The sequence below is a fragment of the Cydia splendana genome, chromosome 12 (assembly GCF_910591565.1).
Source record: "Cydia splendana chromosome 12, ilCydSple1.2, whole genome shotgun sequence".
In the NCBI taxonomy this organism is placed as follows: Eukaryota; Metazoa; Arthropoda; class Insecta; order Lepidoptera; family Tortricidae; genus Cydia; species Cydia splendana.
In genome coordinates, this window is record NC_085971.1 from 19,746,233 (window position 1) to 19,774,073 (window position 27,841).

General features: G+C 39.1%; 1 protein-coding gene across 2 annotated transcripts in view; it reads left to right on the forward strand.

The window, feature by feature from the left end:
• Positions 1-27,841, forward strand: part of LOC134795647 (DNA topoisomerase 2) — a 33,952-nt gene that overhangs the window by 2,581 nt on the left and 3,530 nt on the right. For both annotated transcript variants that reach the window (XM_063767552.1, XM_063767550.1), the window contains exons 3-17: positions 1,742-3,641; positions 3,979-4,118; positions 4,834-5,036; positions 5,472-5,620; positions 6,170-6,407; positions 6,577-6,734; positions 7,255-7,463; positions 8,106-8,240; positions 8,725-8,863; positions 9,391-9,514; positions 11,502-11,657; positions 12,455-12,616; positions 13,208-13,324; positions 24,697-24,874; positions 25,393-25,655. In XM_063767552.1, coding sequence (XP_063623622.1) covers positions 1,742-3,641; positions 3,979-4,118; positions 4,834-5,036; positions 5,472-5,620; positions 6,170-6,407; positions 6,577-6,734; positions 7,255-7,463; positions 8,106-8,240; positions 8,725-8,863; positions 9,391-9,514; positions 11,502-11,657; positions 12,455-12,616; positions 13,208-13,324; positions 24,697-24,874; positions 25,393-25,655 — 4,271 coding nt within the window. The remainder of the gene's footprint in view (positions 1-1,741; positions 3,642-3,978; positions 4,119-4,833; positions 5,037-5,471; positions 5,621-6,169; positions 6,408-6,576; positions 6,735-7,254; positions 7,464-8,105; positions 8,241-8,724; positions 8,864-9,390; positions 9,515-11,501; positions 11,658-12,454; positions 12,617-13,207; positions 13,325-24,696; positions 24,875-25,392; positions 25,656-27,841) is intronic.

Genomic DNA, 27,841 nt, shown 5'->3' on the forward strand with positions numbered 1-27,841 from the left:
CCGTTTGGCGTTCAAAATGTTAAGTCGTGGGCTTATGTGTACACTCGGGAGCAAAAAAATAGACTCAAGTCGCATTTTTTAGTTTTAGTCGTGTTTTTCGAAAACGGTCAATATTTTGGTAAAAGTGAGATTACAATATTATTGTTTATTTATTAAGCTATCAAAAACATTAATAACCCATAAAATCGGTTAGGTAATTTTCAGGTAATTGTTATTTTTGTAGAAAATGAGATTTTACCTGCTTTGATTATGCACGAGTTGAGCCCCTTTGAGAGCCATAAAAACCGATTTAACCGATTATTTCTTATCAGTCGCTTATCAGAAGTTGACCTGTGCATATTTCACGCAATTATTCACTGGAATCACCTGGATAAAATGGACACCACAGAAACTGAAGCCAGCCAAGTCATCGTCTTGCTGAATCAAGGCCTTAAGCAGCGTAAAGTTGCTGAACAGCTGAATTTAAGTCAGTCTGCTGTCTCCAGAGTCTACTAAAAGTTCTCATGGACTGGAAGGCTTGCTCAGAAACCTGGATCTGGCCTTCCCAGGTGCACATCGAGGAGAGAGGACCACTTCATTGTTGCGGCCGGTCTGCGTGATCGACACCGTACCGGCGTTGACATCCAGCAGCAGCTGATGCAGGACCGAGAGGAACCAGTAAGCTCTTGGACAGTTCAACGGAGACTTAAGGAAGCCAACCTTACCCCAAAAAGGCATGCTACAGCGCCGAAACTGACAGGGAGGCACCGGGACGCTCGCGTGGATTTCGTTTCGACATATGAAAATTGAACGTACGGGCAATGGAGCCGTGTACTCTTGAGTGATGAGTGCAGGGTGTATTTCCATGGTAGTAACAGAAGAGGACGGGTATACCGAAGACCTGGAAAACGGTTTGCGCCATACTGCATCTCCGAGACAGTCGCCTACGGTGGAGGTTCCGTCATAATTTGGGCGGGGATATCAATGGAGGGGAGAACCGAGTGCCTCGCGGTCAGTTTGGGCCCTGTGATATGCCTTTTTGGGGTAAGGTTGGCTTCCTGAAGTCTTCGCCGAACTGTCCAAGAGCTCACTGGTTGCTCTCGGTCCTGCATCAGCTGCTGCTGGATGTCAACGCCGGTACGGTGTCGATCACGCAGACTGGCCGCAACAATGAAGTGGTCCTCACTCTTCGATGTGCACCTGGGACGGCCAGATCCAGGTTTCTGAGCAAGCCTTCCAGTCCATGTGAACTTTTGGTAGACTCTGGAGACAGCAGACTGACTTAAATTCAGCTTTTCAGCAACTTCACGCTGCTTAAGGCCTTGATTCAGCAACACGATGACTTGACTGGCTTCAGTTTCTGTGGTGTCCATTTTATCCAGGTGATTCCAGTGAATAATTGTGTGAAATATGCACAGGTCAACTTCTGATAAGCGACTGATAAGAAATAACTGGTTAAATCGGTTTTTATGGCTCTCAAAGGGGCTCAACTCGTGCATAATCAAAGCAGGTAAAATCTCATTTTCTACAAAAATAACAATTACCTGAAAATTACCAACTGATTTTATGGGTTATTAATGTTTTTGATAGCTTAATAAATAAACAATAATATTGCAATCTCACTTTTACTAAAATATTGGCCGTTTTCGAAAAACATGACAAAAACCAAAAAATGTGACTTGAGTCGATTTTTTTGCTCCCGAGTGTAATGAAAGCTTGTCAGTAATAAAATTGAAATTTAAGATGAAAACTTAATTTGCAGGTTTATACAAGATATACGATGAAATCCTGGTGAACGCGGCTGACAACAAGCAAAGAGATGCCAAAATGGATGTAATAAGAATTGAAATCAACCAGGAAACCAACACTATCTCAGTGTACAACAACGGATGCGGTATCCCAGTGGTAATGCACAAAGAAGAGAAGATGTACGTGCCCACGATGATCTTCGGGCACCTCCTCACTTCATCCAACTACAATGACGAGGAAGAAAAAGTTACAGGAGGCAGAAACGGTTACGGTGCAAAACTTTGCAACATCTTCTCAACAAAATTCACAGTTGAAACTGCTTCCAAACAGTACAAAAAGCATTTCAAGCAGACCTGGGGATCAAACATGACAAAGGCCTCTGAGCCTAAAATTAAAGAGGCAGGACGAGATGATGATTTTACAAAAGTGACATTTAGCCCCGATTTGTCTAAGTTTAAAATGGAGAAGTTAGAAGATGACATTGTAGCGCTCATGTCGCGCCGAGCTTACGACGTTGCAGCCTCAACCGCGGGTGTTAAGGTGTATTTGAATGGTGAAAGATTGAAAATCAATAAATTTAAGGATTATATAGACCTATATATCAAAGGTAAAGAAGACGAGAACGGACAGCCGTTGAAGGTTGTTTACGAGAAAGTCAACGACCGCTGGGAGGTTGCTTTGACTCTATCTGACAGAGGCTTCCAACAAGTCTCATTCGTAAACTCTATCGCCACCACTAAAGGTGGAAAACACGTTGACTCAGTATCTGATAATATTGTTAAGCATGTAATTGAAGTATTAAAGAAGAAAAACAAAGGTGGCGTTAATATTAAGCCTTTTCAGGTTAAGAATCATATGTGGCTGTTCATTAATTGTTTAATTGTGAACCCAACCTTTGACTCCCAGACAAAAGAAAACATGACTCTTCAAGCTAAGAGCTTTGGGTCGAAATGCACGTTTACAGACAAGTTTATAACAGCGGTAAGCAAGAGCGGGCTAGTTGAGTCTGTCCTCACTTGGGCCAAATTTAAGGCTCAAGCAGAACTCGTCAAGACTTCCGGTAAAAAACAGAGTAAACTTAAAGGTATACCAAAGTTAGAAGACGCAAACGACGCTGGTACGAAAAATGCACATCTCTGCACTTTGATTCTCACTGAGGGAGACTCGGCCAAGACTTTAGCCGTGTCTGGGCTCAGCGTAGTGGGCCGGGACCATTACGGAGTCTTTCCCTTGAAGGGTAAACCCTTAAACGTGAGAGACGCGTCTCACAAGCAAGTTCTTGAAAATGTTGAGATCAACAACTTAATTAAGATCCTTGGTCTGCAATACAAGAAGAAATATAACACTATGGATGACTTGAAATCCTTGCGCTACGGTAAATGCATGATCATGGCCGATCAGGATCAAGACGGTTCTCACATCAAAGGTCTCATCATAAACTTTATACATCACAACTGGCCTGAATTGCTCAAGCTGCCATTCTTAGAAGAATTCATCACGCCTATCGTGAAAGCAACAAAGAAAGATAAAGAGATATCTTTTTACTCTCTTCCAGAATTTGAGGAATGGAAGAGAGACACTGAAAACCATCACACGTACAATATAAAGTACTACAAAGGTTTGGGTACCTCCACATCTAAGGAGGCTAAAGAATATTTCCAGAATATGGAAAGGCATAGGATTAAGTTCAAGTATGGCGGGCCTACGGATGACCACCACATTGAGTTGGCGTTTTCGAAGAAGGGTGCTGATCAGAGGAAGGAGTGGTTGACGAATCACATGGATGAAGTGAAACGCAGGAAGGAAATAGGGCTGCCGGAGAGATATTTGTACACTAAGGAGACTAAAGCTGTCTCGTACTCGGATTTCGTTAATTTGGAGCTGGTTCTCTTCTCTAATGGTGACAATGTTAGGTAAGAAAATATTGCTATTTAATATTCAGTAATTTTCAGTTAAGATGTTCTTTGGCAAATTGCGGCTTGCAAGTTATAGCTGTTCTAGTCGCTTTTTATTAACATTTATGACTTAAAAATACCTGATAACAAATTTTTCTGCAGCCAGATGGTATAGAAATTCATATTGAACGCTCCCTTGTTTTATTCCCATACATTTCTCTCCTCCTTTTTTAACAAATGCGGCAAAACCCAATGTTTTTGTATCTATTTTCGAGTACAGTAAAGTGATACATATTTTAGTACAAATTAGTAGTCATGGTTGCTTATATTCTTACTAATAAATTGTATTTTCCAGGTCTATCCCATCAATGGTGGACGGGCTGAAGCCTGGCCAACGTAAGGTGATCTTCACGTGCATAAAGCGTAACGACAAGCGGGAGGTCAAGGTGGCGCAGCTGGCCGGTTCGGTTGCCGAACATTCAGCTTACCATCACGGTGCGTATACTTATACTACATTCACTTTAGAGCTCTATACAGCTGTAGTCTTCAACACTTTTCATAACGCGACTCCCATCCGCTCAAAATCCGCTGTAAAATCATAACAACCCTGTATAATGTAAGTTAATTAATTAATTAATTAACCTAATGTAAGTTAGCATGTAAAAAATATTCAAACAATACTGTATTGTTAATGAAATAAAGAATTGATTGATTTATTTTGGGTATTGTTAACACACAATACCACTAAGTGCTACGGGTTACGCTCGTAGCGCGTAGCCACGGTTTCGTCGTATGTAGCGCGTAGTCGCTACGAACAGTGTACCCGACAGTCGGGTTCTTGGTGTTGAATGTGTTAATTTTTTAAACTGCTCTAGAGTGTTTGGAATGCTAAATAAATTGATTCGAGTTAAACCTCGTTAAGACGAATCTGAAGATGAAGGGAGCACGCCAAAACGCTTTTTAAATGGAAAAAGCTTATTCACCGTGAAAAATGTAATAAAACTAGTGCAACTTGGCGCATTGGGTGGGAAATAGTATTAAATGTGAACATATTCGGCGGGTTTTACTGTAGTTGTTATGCTGTCTACAAGATTCAAATAAATTATCCAAGTGCATAAACCTAGAAACGTAGAAACCTTGTCTGGCAGGCAATGACAATCACAAAGCTGGTAAATTCTGTATAATAATATCTTAAAACTTAATCCAACAGGTGAGCAGTCCCTCTCGATGACAATCGTCAACTTGGCCCAGAACTACGTGGGCTCGAACAACATCAATTTACTGGAGCCGCGAGGCCAGTTCGGTACCAGACTCAGCGGCGGCAAGGACTCAGCCAGTCCCAGATACATCTTCACGCTTATGTCGCCGCTGGCCAGACTGATATTCCACCCTCATGATGACCCGCTCCTAGTGGTAAGTCTATTCATTCACTATCTATAAGCTTTAGAAGCAAAGACTATACGCCAGGATACATCTTCGCACTTATGTCGCCACTCGCCAGGCTGATATTCCATCCTCACAATGACCCACTGACCCACCACTTTTATACAACTACTTCTAATCGTAGGCAACCCTAATGTTGTTTCGCCGCCGCGTTCTGTTAACGAACCGAAATCTATGAAATGTAGCATATAATCTGTCCTATAACACAGATTATTTAACAGTTCTTACGAACAGATACCTCTCGTAAAAGCGCCTACCCAATAATACACTGAAACGACCTTTAAAGTGCAGGTTGATCGTATGCGTCGGCGAAACAACGCTAGGCTTGACACTTAGAAATCTTTTATTATTGAAAAATAATAGATTATAAGTATTCACTTAAATTCATTATTATTTCGTCCACAGCACGAGTTTGAAGACAACCAGAAGATCGAGCCGATGTACTACATCCCCATCCTGCCGATGCTGCTGGTGAACGGCGCCGAGGGCATCGGCACCGGCTGGTCCACCAAGATCCCGCAGTACAACCCCAGGGACATCGTCGAGAACATACGGTACATATTTATGCCATTTTCAACCAAAAGGGTACTTATTTAATTACACAAACGGGTCTACCGCGATAATATTTCATTGTTTTTTACCTTTAATTCCGACGTTTCAGCTGAGTTGCACCAGCTGTGGTCACGGAAAGACTGACTGACTTTTTGCAGTCTTTGTGTACAAAACGCGAGAGTTTAAAGTGTTACAAAAGGGTACTTATTGTTGGGTGTCAATAAGGCGCTATTCCCATAAAGTTTCAATTTGAAAACAACCTTATCGACGACCGACAATGTGGTAATTTTAGTTGAAAACGTCACATTTATAGTATTCAAGAAATTACAGATTTAACACCACCAAAGATCCGTTGAAAGTAGTTTTTTTCATAGACACACCGCGCATGTAACACCTCTGGAGTTGCAGGCGTCTATAGGCTACGGAGACTGCTTACCGTCAGGCGCTGGCCATATGCTTATTATGCTTGTTTGTTAAAAAAACATGTAGAGGCGCCATCTTGCATCGTGCTTTTAGTTTACAATCTCATTACTTATGTGATATTCTTTCAGCTTAATGCTCGATGGAGACGAGCCAAAACCCATGCACCCGTGGTACAAGAACTTCAAGGGCCACGTGGAGAGCTTCGGCGACAAGTACGTCATTTCCGGCGAGGCGGCCATCTTGCCCGGCGACAAGATCGAGATCACGGAACTTCCAGTCGGCGTGTGGACGCAGAACTACAAGGAGAATGTGCTGGAACCCATGCTGGGGACGGATAAAGTGAAGCCGCTCATTTCTGAGTACAGGGTGAGTCATAATAATGGGCACAGTTTTTTTTTATACGCTACGACTGGCGAAACACCCCCAAATAAGCAGGTGCTGTTCCCTATAGTTCATACATGATTCCTACGGTTTGCAATCTTATCGCCTCAACCGGAACCTTTTGTCGCAATCTTTATTTTTTCTGTTTCATCAGGAATACAACACAGACACCACAGTTCGTTTCGTGGTGACCCTGCTATCAGGAAAGCTGCCCGAAGTGGAGGCGGAGGGCATCCACAAAGTGTTCAAGCTGCAGACCACCATCTCCATGACCTGCATGAACGCTTTCGACCACAACAACTGCCTTAAGAAGTGAGTACTAATCAGTATACAAAGGTTTTTGGGTACATACTCATAGCACTGGTTTTTTAAACACCTTATTCATTACACACGTTTTTGTCTTTACATTTAGAAATTCCTGATTATCAAGGAAGTTTATAAATACGTTAGACGCAAAAATAACGCGATAAGAACCCGCCCCTCCCTGTAAGATATTTATTTGAATCACTTTTGAAATTCAGCCTTATTGTCTCATTACAGAAATGATTTAGGTAGTAAATTGTTGGTAATTAGGTAGAATAATCTGTTATCAGGTCTAGAATGTTATTTTCAAAAAGCAAAAAACGAACTGTTCTCTAACCACAATGCAAGGCACTAGAGTTAGACCATAAAAAGTCTGCAGCGATATTGATAGCCCACGCTGTGCAAGTGTCATTTTAAACGTCAAACTTCTATGAAATTATGACGTATAAATAACACTTGCGTTGCGTGGGCTATCAAAGTCGCTGCAGACTTTTCTTGGTCTGACTTTATAAGCACCAACTTCTTCCAGGTACGATAAGGTGGAAGAAGTTCTCCGCGAATTCTATTCCCTTCGCATGAGGTACTACGCTCGCCGCAAGGACTGGCTCGAGGGACAGCTGCAGGCCGAGGCCGACAAGCTCTCCAACCAGGCGAGGTTCATCCTGGAGAAGTGCGACAAGGGGCTGGTGGTGGAGAACAAGAAGAGGAAGGCCATGGTTGAGGAGCTCATCAAGAGAGGTAGGAACAACAGTCTGGGGGGACTGGCTGGAGGGGCAGCTGCAGGCTGAGGCCGACAAACTCTCCAACCAGGCGAGGTTCATCCTGGAGAAGTGCGACAAGGGGCTGGTGGTGGAGAATAAGAAGAGGAAGGCCATGGTTGAGGAGCTCATCAAGAGAGGTAGGAACAACAGTCTGGGGGGACTGGCTGGAGGGGCAGCTGCAGGCTGAGGCCGACAAACTCTCCAACCAGGCAAGGTTTATCCTGGAGAAATGCGACAAGGGGCTGGTGGTGGAGAACAAGAAGAGGAAGGCCATGGTCGAGTAGCTCATCAAGAGAGGTATAGTAATCGGGTAGACATCAGAAGCAGACAAGCAGGTCGACTCACCAAAGCTGGCGTGGATCAATTGAATAAGTTATAAAAATTATCCACGCACATATACTCCACGAACAAAATTGTTAAACTTACGTCTAGCGGCTAGGCTACGGCTTCTGAAGTGGCGTTCGGCGTTTTTAATGTCTTACGGAAATTTCTTCCTGTCTAATATTTTATTGTCATAGTAGAGTTAATCCTTACATAATTATAGACATTTGATCCTCACAAAACCGGCCCCAACTGAATAAAATCAATGGATTGTTATAGATAGTTTGACTTATTTCAGGTTACGCGCCGGACCCGATCGCCGACTGGAAGAAGCGCGCCTCCAAGATGCAAGGTCTGGAGGTTGTCGAAGAGGAGCCCGAGTCCGAGGAGGAGCCCGAGCCTGAGCCGGAGAAGGGCAAGCCTGTTGATCCAGGTAATAAGTTATTTATAAAGTACATTTAATTACCCCTGTCTCCCGGAAGGCGAATTTGACACACCTTTGTTATTTTTTTGTATCAAAACTTTTTTTAGGCTTTTCAAATTAGAAACGACTTGATCCACATAAGTCAGATAACAATGTTTAGGTTTTATTTTCCGGATCGTCACGTTTTAGTATGATTTTTGTGTGCGTTACGCAACGGAAACAGTTGTCAAGCTAAGCGCATATGTTTATCGATTACATTGTCTAGTTAGTCAAATAATGTTAACTATTTTAGATTCTATCGGAATTAAATTTGTATCGGAAATGGAATGACATTAAATATACTAGTTTTGAGTTAACCCCTCAACTCCCAGGGATCCTTAATTTTTTTAATTTAGAAGTTAATTAATTTAGAGGATCTTTGCCCAGTTGGTACCAAGTAGGTAGAATTCAAGGGGTGTAACTTGAAATCCACTGACGTGTCCGGATGTTTTAGAGAAAGCATTCCAAGCGCTGAAAGAGGTGAAGAAGTTCAACTACCTGCTGGGCATGTCCATGTGGATGCTCACCAAGGAGAAGAAGGACGAGCTGCTCAAGCAGAGAGACCAGAAACTCACCGAACTCGAGGCGCTTAAGTAAGTACACTCAAGCCATAGCTTCCCAAATCTCTATTAAAGTGGGATTCCACCAGTGTGCGGCACAAGCATAATCAGTACAAAAATGCTTGTGCACAGTGCCGCACACTGGTGGAATCCCGCCTTAAGAGCTTTTCAGAGATAACACCACCTGTTGCCTTTCATTCCTTAATTACGAACTATTGTGATGAAATAGTAGTTTGTGTTACAAGGGATCAAAATGATATATTACCGTCCAGAGCGTACATTGAATCCTGAATGAAGCGATGGGTTCTACAATAGACTCGAGAAGAATCCTGAGCGTTAACGCCCAAGACGAAATAATTTTGATACCGTGTGACACATACTGCTTTTCACATCTCCTATGAGGGAATTATGATGCTTGAACAGATTATTTAAGCTAAAAAAATAATGTGCAAAAAAATGTAAAAAATGAACAGAAAAGTGTTACTTTGATCCCTCCTAGCAGGAAAGAAAAAGCCCTTTTTCGAATTGGTGATGTGAAAACGATATTTTGCTATTAACAGGAAAAAGACCCCGGCGTTGCTCTGGCGCGAGGACCTGGACGCGTTCCTCATCAAGCTGGAAGATGTTGAGGAGAAGGAGAGGCAAGAGGAGGTCACCACCAACAAGAAGACCGCCAAGGCACTGGTAAATATCCTGTACAGGCGCCGTCAGATATATTGGAGCGGCCGAGGTGCTCAAAAAGACCCCGGCGATGCTTTGGCGCGAGGACCTGGACGCGTTCCTCATCAAGCTGGAAGATGTGGAGGAGGAGAGGCAGGAGGAGGTCACCACCAACAAGAAGACCGCCAAGGCACTGGTAAATATCCTGTACAGGGGCCGTCAGATATATCGGAGCGGCCGAGGTGCTCAAAAAGACCCCGGCGATGCTCTGGCGCGAGGACCTGGACGCGTTCCTCATCAAGCTGGAGGATGTGGAGGAGGAGAGGCAGGAGGAGGTCACCACCAACAAGAAGACCGCCAAGGCACTGGTAAATATCCTGTACAGGCGCCGTCAGATATATCGGAGCGGCCGAGGTGCTCAAAAAGACCCCGGCGATGCTGTGGCGCGAGGACCTGGACGCGTTCCTCATCAAGCTGGAAGATGTGGAGGAGAAGGAGAGGCAGGAGGAGGTCACCACCAACAAGAAGACCGCCAAGGCACTGGTAAATATGCTGTACAGGCGCCGTCAGATATCGGAGCGACCGAGGGATTCAAAAATATCTGAACAAAGCACTCTAGCGCCTTGACAACAGAGGCGAGTTCAGATATGTAAGTAGTACTGCTTAGGGTTGAAAATTCTCGAAAAAATCAAAGCGTTCTTTTTCAGGACGGAGACGCCATGTCTATAATTTTCGGTACAAAGTAGTCTGCCGTTTTTTGCGGGGGAGGGGCACATCAAATGTATACGTAACGTAAACATAGCCATGTCAGATAAACGTCAGTCCATACATGTGTTTGACATGTGGTTGACCATTGGCCGCCTATTTTCGACAGAGGGGAACGCCTGTTAATGACCACTCCGTTTGGTTATATTCTCTTAAGTCAGGACGTTTTGAAATTTTAATTTCTTTTCCGTATTTTTAAGTTTTTTTGGGAAAGAAATGAAACTTTTTGAAACTAACGACAGCGTCAAAATCAATAGACATTTTCACAAACGATCGCCAGCCAGCATTTAGATAACAAAACACACGACTAAGGAGGTGTAGTTACTTAAACTATGGATTAAATATAAATGGAAACATTTATTCCGTTTATTTCCGATTTTTTTGTTTTTTTTTTCGGAAAAATATATAAACCAAGTGACATGGTTTGTTTCCGAATTAAACTTTAAAAAACATGGTATTTAGAAATAAAACGGGTATTTATCCGGGTTTTTTCAACCCTAGTACTGCTATCATTGTAGATAATGTGGACGAAAATCTGAATTAAATGTTATCAATGTAGGGAACCTGGACGCGTTCCTCATGTTGAAAACTGCATCGCTATTATTTACGACATACCGTCGCCCACACTATTAACTGTACATCGTTGGACCTTATGCCTTTTGAAATAAGGTCCACCGATGTACAGTTAGGAATATTGCTGTTTGTACACATTGTTTTAGGGTTTATAAATAATATGTTTTTCTTTGTCCTATTACGCACCCTAGATGGATAGAATGAAGGTATGCGAAAGTATTAAGATATCGTTTTCTTTTTTATTGCTTAAATTTAACTATAACTGTAGTTTTGACCGTCGTATTCTAGGTGTTGGATGATTCTGATGTTATTTATTAATTAAATGGCAATGGAACTCCGATGCTGTTCTAAGGAAAAATATTTAGAAACACTTCACAAAAACCTCTTCTAATCTTAACGTTTGAGATGTAGTGCATAATTAGTTTCCATAGTATTTTCACGGAAACGTTCGCATTTGTCTTGCTATTTCATTCAGTCTCGGTACAATAAGTACTGAGGTTGACTGAAGTAGCATGACAAATACGAACGTTTCCGAGAAAATACGAAAGAAAACAATTATGCACTGCATCTGTACAACTTATTAATTTGAATTTTTTACTTTGCTGCCGCAAATATACCGCAGCAGTAAAGTACTCGTTTGATTTGAAAGTATTTAATGTACATCTGTATTCAGGCAAACAAGAACAAGAGCCGCAAATCCATGTTGGACATCGCTCCATCAACGAACGGACGTAGAGTCGAGCCGAAGATCTCCGAGGACCTGATCAAGCGCATACAGGCCGCCGAGAAGGCCAAGACCAGGAAGGAGATCAAGAAGGAATACGACCCGGTAAGTGTTTTATCTTTTATTCAGGTTATAGTTCGTTTTTTTTAGCATTAGAAAGAAGGTAAGCGATCTTGACATGTCTTTTAATAGGGGATATTACTGCAATGTTCTGCCGCCAGAGTGCAGCACTACCACTACCGACTCTAGTAAATTCATACACTAACTTATACATACTGTGCCTTAAACTGTTTTTTGACAAGTTTTCACAGACAATAAAATATGACATTGATGCATCAAGGCGGTTTGTTAACAAGGGCCTCCCCGGTAAACGCGAAAATCGAAATTTAGTTATCTGCCTCTTTATCGCTCGAATATGCAAGAGTGATAGAGAGGCAGAAACCGAACTTTCGACTGTCGTGTTTCACGGTAGGCCATGTGATTGACGTAGTGACGCATGATGTGTAATCGATGTTTGTTTACTGTATGTGCTAGTTGTGCCACCTACGCAGAGCTTTGCCTAATATTCCCCATTAAAGAACGCTTTTTAAAAATCAGTAACTATAAAAGCAGAAGAATATAAATGATCGTATTATATTCATAATTGTTACATATTTGCCGTGACTTATTTTTAAAACGTGTTTTTCAATTAAAAGACACATCAAGATTGTTTAACTTCTTTCTAATGCTAAAAAAACGAACTATAGTGTGCAAACTGTAGGTTCATATTAGAAACGGTATAATGTGGCGCCTCCGTGTTTCTTTCAATTGGTTATGTGCAAAATGCGTCCCCTTCAGGGCGACATCAGTGTCATCTGTCATGCACAGAACAAATAATTACTTAATTATTAATTTATTTATAGGATGACCCAGCCGGCATCAGCCCGTCGAGCGGCGAGAAGAAGCCCAAATCCAGAGTGAAGAAGGAGAAGGCGGAGAAGCCTGAGAAGGCAGAGAAGCCGGAGAAGAACGGCCTCAAGCAGAGCAAGCTCAACTTCAAGAAGGAGAAGAAGGCCAGCCCCAAAGTAAGATAGATTCTCGACTTAACTCAATCCGCTACTTTATTGACACCTCTTGCTGCCCATAGACATTCATTTTCTCTATTCTGATTGATGACGAAACCAAATAAGATTAATGTGGATAAGACCGTCTACAAGCTCTTTCGTCGCACTTACCTATAGCGTTTGTACATCGACTTCACTTACAGAAGGTCGCGGGGTAGAGCAAGAAGGATCAAACCTCTTTTATTCTGACTTCAAATACGAGAGTTCTTGACCTATGATGGTCTTACCAAGCAAAAATGTTATATGCCAGTCTTTTCCAAATAGACCTTAGGGCGGTATTCCACCTGTCCAATTTCTTTGTTCAATGTGCATCGCATCTCACTCTCTCATTAAGTAAAATGTGAAACGCAGTCGCAAATAAACATTGAACTAAGATATTGGAGAGATGGAATACCATCCTTATGTGCGAGATCCGACGCGGCACATGACCGGTAGAACTTACAATCGCGTTGCGATTTGCCTTGGACCTTACACAGACTGAGATTCTTCTCGAGGCATTTAAAAGACACGAGTCTTTGAATCCACCTAATTGTTATTGTATTTCCGTTGCAGAAGAAGATGAATTTCGACGGTAGTGATAGCGAGGAGCTGTCAGGTTCGGACGCCGACATCTCCGCCGAGCCCGTCATCCCGAGGGAGAGGACCAACGCCCGCAGAGCTGCCACCAAGGTTTGTATTTTCTATTCTAAAGCCCAGTTGCAGCAAACACAATTAGCGGCCTGACCAACGGCACTCGGTAGAAAGCTATGAATAAAATTAAGCGAACACTTTAACGGTGACAGACGGTTTGGTGCAACCAACCCTAACTAACCTTGGTAATGATGGCTTAATATCGCTTTGGCCATAGGATGCGTAACTTTCATCCCAGTTAGGGTCTGTGCAGCCTAACAGAAATCCAGAAGTATTAGTATTCTTTTGGTTTTCTACGGGCTTCCTAAAATGACCTGTAGGATAAGGTGCTTAAAGTAGGCAAATCGCTGAAAGCCGAATTTAAGTTCCTCCTCAAAGATTTCTAATAGAGATTTGTTTTATCAGTCAAACATTAAAACCGATTAGGCTGCGGGTCGATTTGTGTAAGATTGTCCTATCATAATATGTTTTAAGCATAACGTCTACTAACAGCCATTATAAATTATAATTCATTTTTTTAGCATTAGAAAGAAGGTAAGCGATCTTGACATGTCTTTTAATTGAAAAACGCTTTTTAAAAATCAGTAACTATTATCAGAAAGTATATAGGGTAATAGAGGACGAAAGTCAAAGTAACTTTTGTAGCTGTCAATTTAATTTGCTCCGAGTTCACTAGATGACCCTAGTAGTTCTTTTTTGTGGAGTTACGTCCTTTTGGGTTTGCGTTTTGCGTTTAGAATTCACATGCGTTCACCACGTTACGGTAGCTTTTTACCCAGCCAATTATTGACAATGACTTTTGTCAGATGGCGCTAAGTTTAAGATGTGACCAATTTCATAGATAGTAAAATAAATGATTTGTTAAATTTGACGTTAGGTACCAAGACATTAAGTGTCATTGTCACATTTTGCGAAAATCTCATCGAAATGTGCGTACCTATATAAATTGCAAAAATAACCAAATTATACAGTCTGAAGTTGTAAGAAAGCACTGCTACCGGCGGCCCCGAAAGCACGGTTTGCTGTGCTAACTTTACCTAACACCAATTCTAGCAATTAGGTAACTACCGAATACTTGAAGCTCTGTAATCACTCCTATGCATACATATGCTATTGTGCTTGTAAAGCATAGAAAAATACATTCGATACGAGTATTAACAGTGACCCATATCGTCAGTCTGTCCGTCTGTCTGTCTAATGTCTTTCTATAGTTCGTTTTTACCAAGCTTTTATTAGGTCGACCTGTATGTAATTATGTAATGGAATCTAAGGTAACTAATTTAACCAACTTCCAAGGATCGTAGCGTCATGAAAATTGGCAGCTGTATGTAGTTCTGATGACAATACAATAATATGGTACCGTCGAACTGATCTGATGATGGAGACAGGAGGTGGCCATAGGAACTCTGTGATGAAACAACGATGAGTATTAGTTGTCTGTCGTAAGAAAAGTACATTCAGCGATAAAAGCTTGTACCAAAACTGCAATTTTTGCCAAAAAACTTATTTTAGCATTAGAAAGAAGGTCTTGCGGAAGGAAAAGCGATCTTGAAAAAAATGTGCTATATGTGTTTGTGTGTTTCAATGTCTGCATTAGTATGCTACTACGCTTGAAGAACATAGAAAAATACAGGAAACATTTGATATTAACAGTGCCCCCACCGTCCGTCTGTCCGTCTATCTGTCACTTATCTATCCATACTAATTATAAAGGCGAAAGTGTGTCTGTCTGTCCGTCTGTTACCTCTTTACGCTTAAGCCGCTGAACCGATTGAGTTGAAATTTGGTATAGAGATAGTCCAGGGAAGGACGTAGGATAGTTTTAATGTCGAAAATCATCCCTGAAGAGAGTGCAAAGGGGGGTCGAATTGAAAGAGTTAATGAATTGCCTAATAGTTGAAGTAAGCAATGCGCGAATTGAATGATTGCTATTAGCATTATCCAAGCCGAGCGCCATACTTACTTTAGCCGCTGTCACTAATTCCACGCAGACGAAGTCGCGGGCAAAAGCTAGTTATATATATATATATATATATGTTTGATGTGTGTATGCATTGAGATAGGTACTAATGTACTTTACTTGCAGGAAGCTTGGTAGCTTATTGCTTTGTAGAAAAATACAGAAAGCATTCCATATTAACAGCGACTCGTACCGGCCGTCTGTCTGTCTATATATCTATATGTATGTTTGTCTGTATGTATGCATTGCGATGCTAATGTACTTACAGATGTAGAAAAATACAGGAAGAATTCGATAATAACAGCGACCCATCCCGTCCGTCTGTCTATCTATATGAATGTTTGTATGTTTGTATGTATGCATCGAGATACTAATGTAGGTACTTGCGGATGGAGAAAAACACAGGAATCATTCGATATTAAGTAATAGTGATCCATCCCGTCCGTCTGACAGGCCCTACTATACTTACATTACCTAGTCGTAGATGATTTTAATGACTGGAATTGTTTTGTGAAGGTCCTAACATTTTAAAGAAATGCATGGTAGTTTGGTTGCATTTTTTATACAACGTCGGTGGCAAACAAGCATACGGCCCGCCTGATGGATGTATTTTGTCTCGAAAACCACCTATTTGATGAAGTGGGTCTGATGATGAAGACATAATATATGATATACGTACCCAATATATGAATCTTGCCTTATACATATCATATATCACCTTTAAACGAGCAATTCTTGTATATATATTTATTTATTAAGGTGGTTCTACTTGCTCGAATTTCATACAAACTTTCTTGTTAACTCACTACTATTCTGTAGGGTGTCTTCACTTGAATACGTAATGTTTGGGTAGTATATATATTTCTTACTGCGCCAAAGTAACAAAATACTAGAAATTGATTAATATTTTTAAGAAAAAAGCCTTTGAAAATTAGTAAAATTTTGCCCCATTGCTTGTTTGTGTGAGTGATGCTTATAGTATAGGTGTAATTCTAACATGGCGACTTCTTTGACAAGCAATCATTTTTAATTTATCAAAGGTGTAACAGATGGCATTTTAAAACCGGAACACAGGTTACCTGTGTATTTTGTTTTATCTTCACTCAATAGAGGGAGATAAATTTAATGCACAAAGCATGTTATGAGTATACTCATTTAAGAGTCTCCTTTTTCTGATATAATTTCATTCCCAGATGTAATATAACTTATATTATATATTAAAATACATTTATATAACTATACATTTAATAGAATTAAAGTCGTCCAAACAATCATTCTCGTAACGGTCGTCCACCGAAAAGCCTTGTGAATTCTGTTTTCGTCTCGGCAGAAATATAAATAAATGTTCTCTGGAAGCCTATATTTATTCTTACAATGATTTTTAAACTAAAGTAGCTATATTTTTCTCGAAAATATATATTGGGAGCAAAATGTCATCTTCTTGTAAATAAACAAGATTCTATATGTTCTGCTTGCTCATAACAATAGTACATTGTTAACCAAGGGATCATTTCTGCCGAAATCATCAATGATCACCTCGGCAGAAATGATGCCTTTCACCCGAGTTAAACACTTCGCATACAAGGAAAGTAAAATGCATGTGCTTTTTTTAAAACATGACTAAGTATAAATAGTTTTTATAGTATTTTTTTAGGATACTTTCAATTAACATTTTAGCCAAAAGTATCGTTATTTATGGAATGGGGAGTCAAATATCAGAATGGAAATTATATGAAAAATCCATTTATACCCAAATTTCAATTGCTTATCGTAAAAAAAAATCGTACTTGGAATTGGAACCAAAAATGCTCTAGTGCAGAAACGTATCATTTTCTGCACAACTTTTAGAATAACAATGACCCTCTTTCAAAGCATGAGAAATGAAAACGGATATTTCTTGTTTTCTTTGCAAGCATTTTTCTCTCAATAATTTAATCAATTTGCTGCATAGAAAATCGTCATAAATTTATAATCATAAATATCAAAATATAAAAGGACATACATTTTTAGAAGATTTCTAATTACTCCCCGGGCGACGTTGCCAAATGGTTTGAAAAGGCAACATGCTCGCAACGTTCGGATGTCGGTAAGTCGACAATGAAAAATTCTATTTCAAACTTGATATTTTTGACAGTAATGGGTTACTTAAATATAATAAGAAGGCATGTTTCGCCCGGATCTACTATGGTCAAATGGTCTAGTGGCTTCTAGCTATTGAGAATAAGCAGAGATATAAGTCTAAGTTGAACAGCGTTGCCGAGTTCAAATCACGAACAAGGACTGAATTATTTTTGTTTTTATTTATTTATTTTATTTCTTTTTTTTTTGCTTTTTATTACCTTATGCGACTGGCAAATATCAATGGATATTTCAAAAAAAAAATTGTTTTAATTGAAGAACAGATGATAATGATACGAAAAGTTTAGTAGGAAATACAATATGTAATATAAACAAAAAAATATATAAATTAAATTTAAAAACTACATATAGCTAAAACTAACTACAACATAAACTAAAATTCAAAAAATTCTAAATATGTATATTTATTTGACAACTTAAATTACAGAGGGGCAGTACCTACAGTGATCCCCACACTAGGTTTAGCCTGTAACGTGGGGATCTAAGCGAAATACAAATTATTATTTCGTACATAAGTTCCGAAAAACTCATTGGTACGAGCCGGGGATTGAACCCGCGACCTCCGGATTGAAAGTCGCACGCTCTTACCGCTAGGCCATCAGCGCTTCTATGTGCAACCATATATAGGCAAATAAACGAGTTCGCATCCCATCATAATCACAATATTATATTGTGTTTAAAGAACACTATTCTGTACTTATTATTATACTTCCCCAGAAATGTGACTCACACGCCAGCTTACTTAGTAGTGTTAGTACACATTAAAAGCGTTTTTGTAATTTTAGGTAAAATAATTTGCGTCATTTTCAATTGATAATAAGAATAAAAACATATAATCTATAAAACTTAAAAAAAAAAAAAAAAAAAATAAGCACTGTCGGGATTTGAACCCAGATTCATTGATACTCTAGCTAAAATTTATTCAAAACATATGTTGTGGGTGCTACAAGCACATGACAATCAACGTCTGAAAATACGTATCAGTTGGTTCTAAGTTACTTGTCAATGTCTCAAATAAGAATTAAAATTCTAAATTGTTCTTCCTAAAAATATTCATGCGCTGCACTGCGCCCTCTAGGTTACTTTACTGTAACATTACAAATCTACTGACATTAGACACTGACTTTAGGTATGTGAGTGTGCGTGAATGCAAGATATTGCAATATTTTGCAGTTTTATTCTCTGATTATTTAGATTAGACACTGTTGAGTATAACATGTTTCGATTTGGACGTAATATTTTTTATTGTTTTCGCCAATATCAACACATCTTATGAAACTGTTTATATTTTGGGAGAAACGGTGAAAATCCACAATTCGTGCATACTGACGCCATCTTTTGGCTGATAATCGGCATCCCATCCCTAGACATCCACCTTAAAGTGTCATTTTTATTCTAGAGTCAGTCCATGAAAAGTCTGCAGCGGATTTGATAGCCCACGCAGTGCACGTATTATTTTAAAACTCAAACTTCTATGAAATGATTACGTATAAATGACACTTGCACTGCGTGGGCTATCAAATCCGCTGCAGACTATTCTTGGTCCGACTCTATCGCCCCAAATTTTTTGGGCTGTTTTTAGCATGTCGCGTTGCAGAAGAAGTTGTTTAACATCATTTAATTTTACATTTAAGAACATAACGGATCCAATACTTAACTCATTAATTAAGGCTGATATTTGCTTGTAATTTCATACACAATGGAGATCGTCGATTTTGGGCCCGGAGTAAACCATCACGAATATGGTATAGACTATTACAGTAATTATATATGCATTTTATTAATGAAAAAAATATAATATTGGGTAAAAATAAAACGGGAATTAGAAATACCTACATAATTAAAAGATATTATATTATTCATTTTCGTAAATCAATGTATTATAATTTATATATTAACAAAAGCCTTGCTGTCGTCAACATCTTTATTAGCATTGACATAAAGCTCAACTTACACAAACCGTGAGGTTTTTTCACTAAGGAGTTATAAAATCTCATTGCATTAAACTATGTATACTGTGTATTTATTAACCTTAAATACGGTAGGGCTTCTGTCAAATTCAAATAGAATCAGTCAAAATACATAAAGATGCATAAAGATATGTACGTTAGTAAAATTCAACTTTAATTCTAGTAGTTAGAGTTCATAATGTTTTGTCATTATTCTTTATGTGTATCTGGAATATTAAAGAACATTGGCTACTTAGATTGTAATGTGAATAGCAAATATTCATCGTGGCAGTTGTAACTTAGCAACTGTTGTTTCTACGTACTGTCACGCAAAAGTAAATGTCGTAAACAGAGATACTTTATTATCTATTCATTTTAAAGTGTAACCGAATAAAAATAGAGGCAAGCATTAAACACGAGGATTATTCAAATAGGGAAATTAGTATCCCAATATTATAACACTGGTGGCTTAAAATTTTAGTAGTGTAGTGCTCGAGGCAATTTTAATTTTGTTCACGACAACCATGTCCGATGACATTATGCAAAGAATCTTGCGATTTGTTTTCGCTAAAGATGTATGGGAGGTACGAGAGCGCATCTATGGAGATACCTGCTTAGACAAGGCCTGAAATGATTCAGCTACAAAATGGATGGACCCGTATCATGACATCATTACTCATGTGTTAAATTTAAAGAATATCTGGAGCAAACTGTGTACGGAGTCAAAGCTACAGAGCGTGACTCGTAAATAATAACACACTTTCCACACTTGCATTGAAATGTACCACAATTTTGTTGTTGACCATTAATTCGGAAACGACCGCCTAGTCCGAGTTCAATCTTGATTTTTAACCGACTTCGATTTCATAGAAGGAGGAGGTTCTGTATTCGGTTGTGGCTATTTTTTTTTCTATGTACGTTCACCGATTACTCCGACATCCGTAGTCCGATTTGAGTAATTCTTTTTTTGTTTGAAAGGAGCTACCTCCAAGTTGGTCCCATATTAATTTGGTTCTGTTCTGATGATGGGATCCATGAGGACTTGAGGGAACTCCTCAATTTTTAAAGGCACATGCATGGTGATTTGGGTATTTTCTTAAGCAACTCGAGCATTTTCTCTCGAAAACCACCAATTTGATGAAGTATACCTGATGATGATGATTGTTTTGATGATAATGATGATGATTTTTTAAATCATCAAAATGTTCAGCGATTACTCCGGTACCTGTGATCCGATTTGAGTAATTCTTTTTTGTTTGGAAGGAGTTACCTCCAAGGTGTTTCGGTATTATTTTTGGTTCTGGTCTGATGATGGAATCCATGAGGAATTGAGGGAACTCCTCAATTTTTAAAGGTACGTGTAAAGTGATTTCGGTGTTTTCTGAAGTAACTCAAGCATTTGCTTCCGAAAACCACCAATTTGATGTAGTGCAACTGTAGCCTTACCACGAGTTTGACATTGACATATTCGCTAACGTCTTCGTAACTTACTTTTTATGCATCTTGCTCGCACTAATATGCCAGTACGAGCGAGATGCAAAGAAAGTAAGTTACACCCACGCTAGCGAATATATCAATGTCAAACTTGTGGTAAGCTGGTAAGGCTACTGATCGGGGGTTAGCGTTAGGAGTTAAGGGGTCAGGGATTAAGGGGTCGGGGAATGGCGGTTGAAGGGTTGCTGGTTCAGGGGTTGATGCGCTGTGAGGTTGAGTGATCGGGGGGTTGATGGATTGGGTTAGTGTCTGGAGAAAATCCTGATTACATATTTATTAAAGTAATAGGTACACGAATTTAGTGTTAAACATGATCTTGTATTTCATTCATGCGTCGCGCTCTTAACAATGTGTTAAAACTAAAAATGGAAAAATTAAAACTTTTTACAAAAAAAAGAAAACCGACTTCAAAAATGGTGAAATAAAATTTTATCCTTTTTTAAGTCTATGCGTTACCAACTGATATGTTTGAAGTCGGTGCCAAGCCAAGTAGTAACAATACCAGTCAAAAATAATCACTTTTATGGCTATAAATCCCATTAGAACTGTACTAATAACTATTATAAATGTGTAAGTACTTTGTCGCCTTTTCATGGCTAAACAACTGAACCACTTTAGGTGAAATTTGGCAAGAAGGTAAATTCCTTGAATTGTTTTTTATTTTGAAATGTGGACTACATTGGATAAGGGACGGGAAATAACTCAGTCCCAATCCCACACTATGCGTGCTATAGACTGTTCGAGTATTAGAACATACTTAATGACTATTATAATTGTTTAAACTGAGTATTAGTTGTAATTTTAGTTTTTTGCATTCCATCGTGAAATATGTGTTACCTATGTATAATATTGTCTGACCATCTTCTGTACCATATTTCATGCAAAATAAAGTTATTTGTATTTGTAAGAAATGCTCTTTAAAAAATACGACGGCAAAAAATGCATTGGATTTATACTAATGTGCTGACAAACATGGTACGGACTGCGCCAAGAAGGTTTGATCGTGTGTTCTGAGGTGCGTTCTTAGGTCAGTCGACGTCAAAGATATGTTTACACTTTTGCACCTCCCTCTCCTATCTCCTCCTTTGTAATAAGGCGTTAAGTGTAAACATATTTTTAACGTCGACTGTACCTACAGAAAGTACGTTCATTGTCGTCGTGTAAGGCCAAGCGCGCACCACGACTTTTTGCCGCGCGATAATTTAGTCGCAGAAATGTAACGTATGTGTTTATATGGCAGTGCGCGCATATGCGACAAAAAAATCGCGGCGATTTTAAAATTATGATTTGTCACATTTTTCCGCGACTGCTCGCGACGTGATTGTCGCAAAGTGAATTGCAGCATAAGGAGTTGTATGGCACTGCGCGCACTGCGATAATAAAATCGCACCCCGGACCTCAGTCGGCACTTCGCTCTCCAAGCCTCAACATGTCGGAACCTGCTTCTCCGATGGAGTCTAAGATGAGACGCTAGATGTTGACCATTTAATTATGGAAATAGAAGGAGATCACCTTTGTGGTATAAATACTCAAAGTTATACGGCGATCGCATATTAAAGACACGTTTCATGACAAACGACTGGTACGAAATCCATGTTGAGAATGAACAAATCGTCGACTTTTTCATCGCAGTGCGCGCAGTGAATTTTCTGCGATATATTACAGCGCGATTCTAAAATTGTCTCGCAAAAATTAAAATCGTGGTGCGCGCTTGGCCTAAGGCAATCCAACGTACATCCTTATCGAATCGCAACAAAATCATGGTATGCTTCAAAATTTGGCACGGCACCGACTTCAAACATATCAGTTGGTAACGCATAAACTTAAAAAACCGGGGAAGTGCGAGTCGGACTCGCGCACGAAGGGTTCCGTACCATAATGCAAAAAACGGCAAAAAAAAAAGGTCACCCATCCAAGTACTGACCCTGCCCGACGTTGCTTAACTTCTGTTGTATGGGAGCCCCACTTAAATCTTTATTTTATTCTGTTTTTAGTATTTGTTGTTATAGCGGCAACAGAAATACATCATCTGTGAAAATTTCAACTGTCTAGCTAGCACGGTTCGTGAGATACAGCCTGGTGACAGACGGACGGACGGACGGACAGCGGAGTCTTAGTAATAGGGTCCCGTTTTACCCTTTGGGTACGGAACCCTAAAAAGGATAAAATTTTGTTTCACCATTTTTGAAGTCGGTTTTCTTTTTTTTGTAAAAAGTTTTAATTAAGAGGTTGTTTTGTGAAATAAATGGTATGTTAGACCCCTTTTAATTTTAACACAAATTGTAAAATGACTCTCTGACAAAAACTATTGCAAGTAGGTTATTTATTTTATTTTAAATAAACTATTCTAAAATAAAATAAAACTAAACTAAACTACATCTAAAAAAGGCAAGAGGCTCTGGCCGCGTTACCCCGCTGAACTGCCAGACTGAAGCGTTAAGCGAGGTAACTGCCAGGTCATGTTATTTTTATTTATTGTTTTTTTACTTGTTTTTTGTACCATATGTATGATTAAATGGAGTTGAAGTAAAGCTTTTAAATAAATTGTTAACGCAATAGAGTATTCTTCGGTGTATAATGTTTTATTTAACCTGTTCGCCTTACCTACATTTTGTGCCCCATATTCCACGACTTGATACTTATGTTAAGGGGCCCACTGATCAACAGTCCGCCGGACGGTATCGGCCTGTCAGTTAGAACAAAATTTTGACAGTTCCGAACAACTGACAGGCCGGTACCGTCCGGCGGACTGTTAATCAGTGGGCCCCTTTACATATATGGGTTATTTTTATTTACGTGCATTTTGTTGCTTGGCGTTGATTACAATTTTCAAGGTAACATGAATAAGGGCATTAGTAACCGTCTACCTAGTCCTAAAAACAAGTATTATAGAAATATGTATGTAGAGAAGATAAGGTAATAATAATATACTCGGTCAAACAAATCTTATCAGTAGAAAAAGGCGCGAAATTCAAATTTTCTATGGGACGATAACCCTTCGCGCCTACAATTTTTAAATTTGCTGCCTTTTTCTACTAACAAGATTTGCTTGACCGATTATAATACGAAGTTCGAACTTTCAATAGGAGAAGCAGAGACAGCGCTATTATCATTTGTCCTTAGTCTCAGGTTTCATACTCTCAACACTCAGATACAGCTTGGCAAAAAAGATTAGAAATTAAAAAGTGGCAACACTGGAGTGTCGTCCCTTTCAAACCAATCTATGTAAGAAAACGGGACGACACTACAGTGTTGCCACTTTTGAATTTCTAATACTCTTTTTTGCCAAGCTGTAGTTCGGTTACCATTAACTCGCTACTATTAAGCTAAAAACCTTTTTCCTGTTTTCATAGTTTTAAAACGAAACGATATAAAAATAGGTTATATATTCATTTACACGACTAATTGAATTAATTGCCATCTATCGACGCTTCAATCATTACGATGACATTTTCAAATTTACTGCCATCTTTCGATACAGACCTAAAACATTAAGAATGCCTTGTGACTAAATTGAACCCATGTTCTTTCACTGAAATGTGTTAAGTATCACCTAGGTCGCCATCTAGTCGAGAATAGGCTAAAGGTACTAGCGCCATCTGAGCGAGTGTCAATTTTACTTGTAGTTTACGAGGCACGTTTGTTTCTTAAACTTTCCACATCTTATACGGAGTTATATATATCTTTGCTATTATGAAAGCAGAAGAATATAAATGATCGTATTAGATTCATAATTGTTACATATTTGCCGTGACTCATTTTTAAAACGTGTTTTTTCAATTAAAAGACGCATCAAGATTGTTTACCTTTTTTTTAATGCTAAAAAAAACGGACTATAGCAGGCATTATAAATTATTCATTATACACAGGTTCAAAAGTACAAGGACTCTGAACACTCGTCCTCCGACTCGGAGCCGGAGCTGCTGGACAACAAGGCGGAGTCCGACGCGGACGCGCCGGCGCGAGCGCTGTCGCTCAGCGACGACGACTTCAACGTGAAGAAACCCGCCAAGGCCAAGGCCAACAAGCCCGTCGAGATGGACGCTGGTAAGCACTGCATTCATAACAAAGTACGCAGAAACTAGTATTTGAATTAGCCATGATTTCTAAGACACAGCCGGAATGTCATTACTTTTAAGGTTCACGAAATAAAGTGAGCCGATCTCGAACAAATCTGAACAAGATCGGCTCACTTTATTTCGTGAATCTTAAAAGTAATGACATTCCGGCTGTGTCTTAGAAATCACGGCTTATTCAAATACTTGTTTTTGCGTATTCTTTGTTATGAATGCACTTCACTCACTCACTCACTCACTGCTCACTTTATATTTCGTCAACTTTATCACTCAAAGAACTCGAGCCGAAAAATTCATCCGATATTACGCTGTACTATACACGAACATAATGTTAAAATGTTTAAATCTTACTGCTTTTTCGTTTCCTCTTTTCAAATTCCGGTCTTTCCGAATGTTCTTTAATTTTTTCATTGAGAAAGATTGAGTATCTGTCTCTTCTTGAATGTTCAATCTAGTTCTTCTACTCACTTGCAGATTACTTGTCCACAGACTGCCTGTTCGACTCGCTCATCGAAGAATCCAAGAAAGACGAATCCTTCAAAAGCTCCCTGAACCACAAATCCCCCTCCCCGGTCGCCATATCCAGCGATGAAGAACCTTCCCCACCACCCAAGAAGAAGGCCGCGCCGAAGAAGAAGGAGAAGGCTGAAAAGCCTGAGAAAGTGGAGAAGACTGAGAAACCTAAGAAGCGGCCAGCTAAGGCGATCAGTCTCGATAGCGATGAGGATGATAGCATATTTGATAGTAAAAAGGTGAGTTTGTGGAATGTATCCAGGGAACTAGTTCCCTCCTATGTCAATTGGGTCTAGCTCTTTGAAACCGCTTTTCCTAGTAAGGAAAGGAATGGTAAAGTGCGGTCACCATAGGCCTTTAAAACCATCCTCGTGTTTATGTTCAATATTTACTTGCGGCCTTGAACCTATGAAATAACATGTTTTATGCCGTATTTTTTAACCATCTTTTAATTTTCATTTCTATAATGACTACGAGTATATCGGCTAGAACTTTAATCTTTTTTTGCGTGTAGGCCTAGCCATCCAATTACAAATGAAAATGACTAGTTATCGCTCCGAACAATGATTTCGCGACCCATTACATAGGTACATAATAGTTATTTGTTTTACAAGGGGGCAAAGTTGTTGTTTAACCGCTCGTGCTAATACCCGATAATTGATACCCGAGCAAGCGAAAGATTCCAAAATTGAACCACGAGCTTAGCGAGTGGTTCGAAAAATGGAATCTTGAGCGTTGCGAGGGTTTCAAAGCACGAGGGTTAAACAAAATTTGCCCCCGAGTGAAACACAAAATTTTTCACCACACCAACCCGAAGCAAATATTAAATGTAAAATATCGAACAAAATAAAACCAAATCAAATTCAAATGAATCTTATTAAATATTTATCATCCAAAATCATAATTTAAAAGTCAATTCTACCAGCAAACATAAGAAAACAACTCAAAATTTGCATTTGATTACTTTGCCTCACATGTGAATTACTGATAGCAAAGTGCAACTTTGCTATCCGTTTTTGAAGTGCAAAGTAAGCCTTTCCGAGCTGGTGTGGTGAAAATGTTATTACGTTCGTAGATTGTATATTAATATATATTGTAATAGTATTTTCTCAAACATGCAATGAAATATTGATGTTATGTTCCTTATAATAGGCTGCGAAGTATGACGTTTCAGGTGCGGCTAGGACAAAAGGTCGTTAATGGAATTTCATACACATCTTGCAGGCCTAGGCTGGCAAAGTCCTCTGTTTTAATTTTCATTTCACAGATATTTGTGACACAGCATCGTGGCATTCATCCATAAAAAAAAAACTAGAGGCAGTATTTGCTTTATGGTTCGTAATGACACTCTGCCACTACGCCTATAAAAAAAAACAAAAAACAATGTTTGCTATAATTTGCAGTTTTATTTGTATAAAATCAACATGAACTTAATAAATAATACATTCTATAATTTTATAATTTTGAATTATAAATTTAACTACACAAATAAAAACATTTAAAATATTTCATCTAAACCTTAGCGGTAAAAAGGTCTACTCAAACACGCGTAGTTATATTTTTTTAATTGTTATGGAGGTAAAGTTGAAAAATATTCATTCTGTTTTATTGGATTTATGGTGCGTTGTTGATTTTTTGACTTTAATATGAGTTCCGACGAAATAATGAAATTAATATATATTTTTTTTATTTACATACAATATATATACAGTGGTACTACTTAACGAAATTAATAACTAGCTTAAATCTAAAATAGGCCCTTGAGGCATTGTACCAAGGATGCTGGCGGCATTTCCTCGCTGTATCGCAATGCTGATACGTTGTGCGAGGTAGCCGCCAGCTCTTCGGTCACCAGTTACGTCAACCAGACGCTTCGCGATTTCTGCGAACAACTTATGCGCGCTGGGACCCCATGGACCTAGAGTTTCAACACCAAATGGTACAAAATGGTACTCTCTACCGAGGCTCTTATATTTGTTACGTTTCTTATATTAATTGTAATCGTAGGTGTTGGAATTGGCAGCGTAAGCAGAATTGATTTTAATAACTTGCTGCCTCTGCCGCCAAGTCAAAGACGAAGTATGTACATATATGGTTGTTTATGGCAATTTTATTATTAGGTCATTACCTATGAAATTGGCGTTTTGTACGGAGAATTTCAACGAAACACGAATTTCCATACAATTAATTTTGCGGATATTTTTTTGATGGCTAATTCAAACCAAACAAAATTTTTCCAGTAATTTTTGACACCTTTAAGGTATGTTTTCAATATCTCCATTTCTTGAAAATTGGTACCATTAGAAAAATATAAGTAATTTTAATACTCGAACCGACAGCACATGAAAAGACCTATTTTCAAGGCTTAATTCTGAACACTTAACAATAAAAAATAACAATTAATTGTATGTAAAATCGTTGTTTA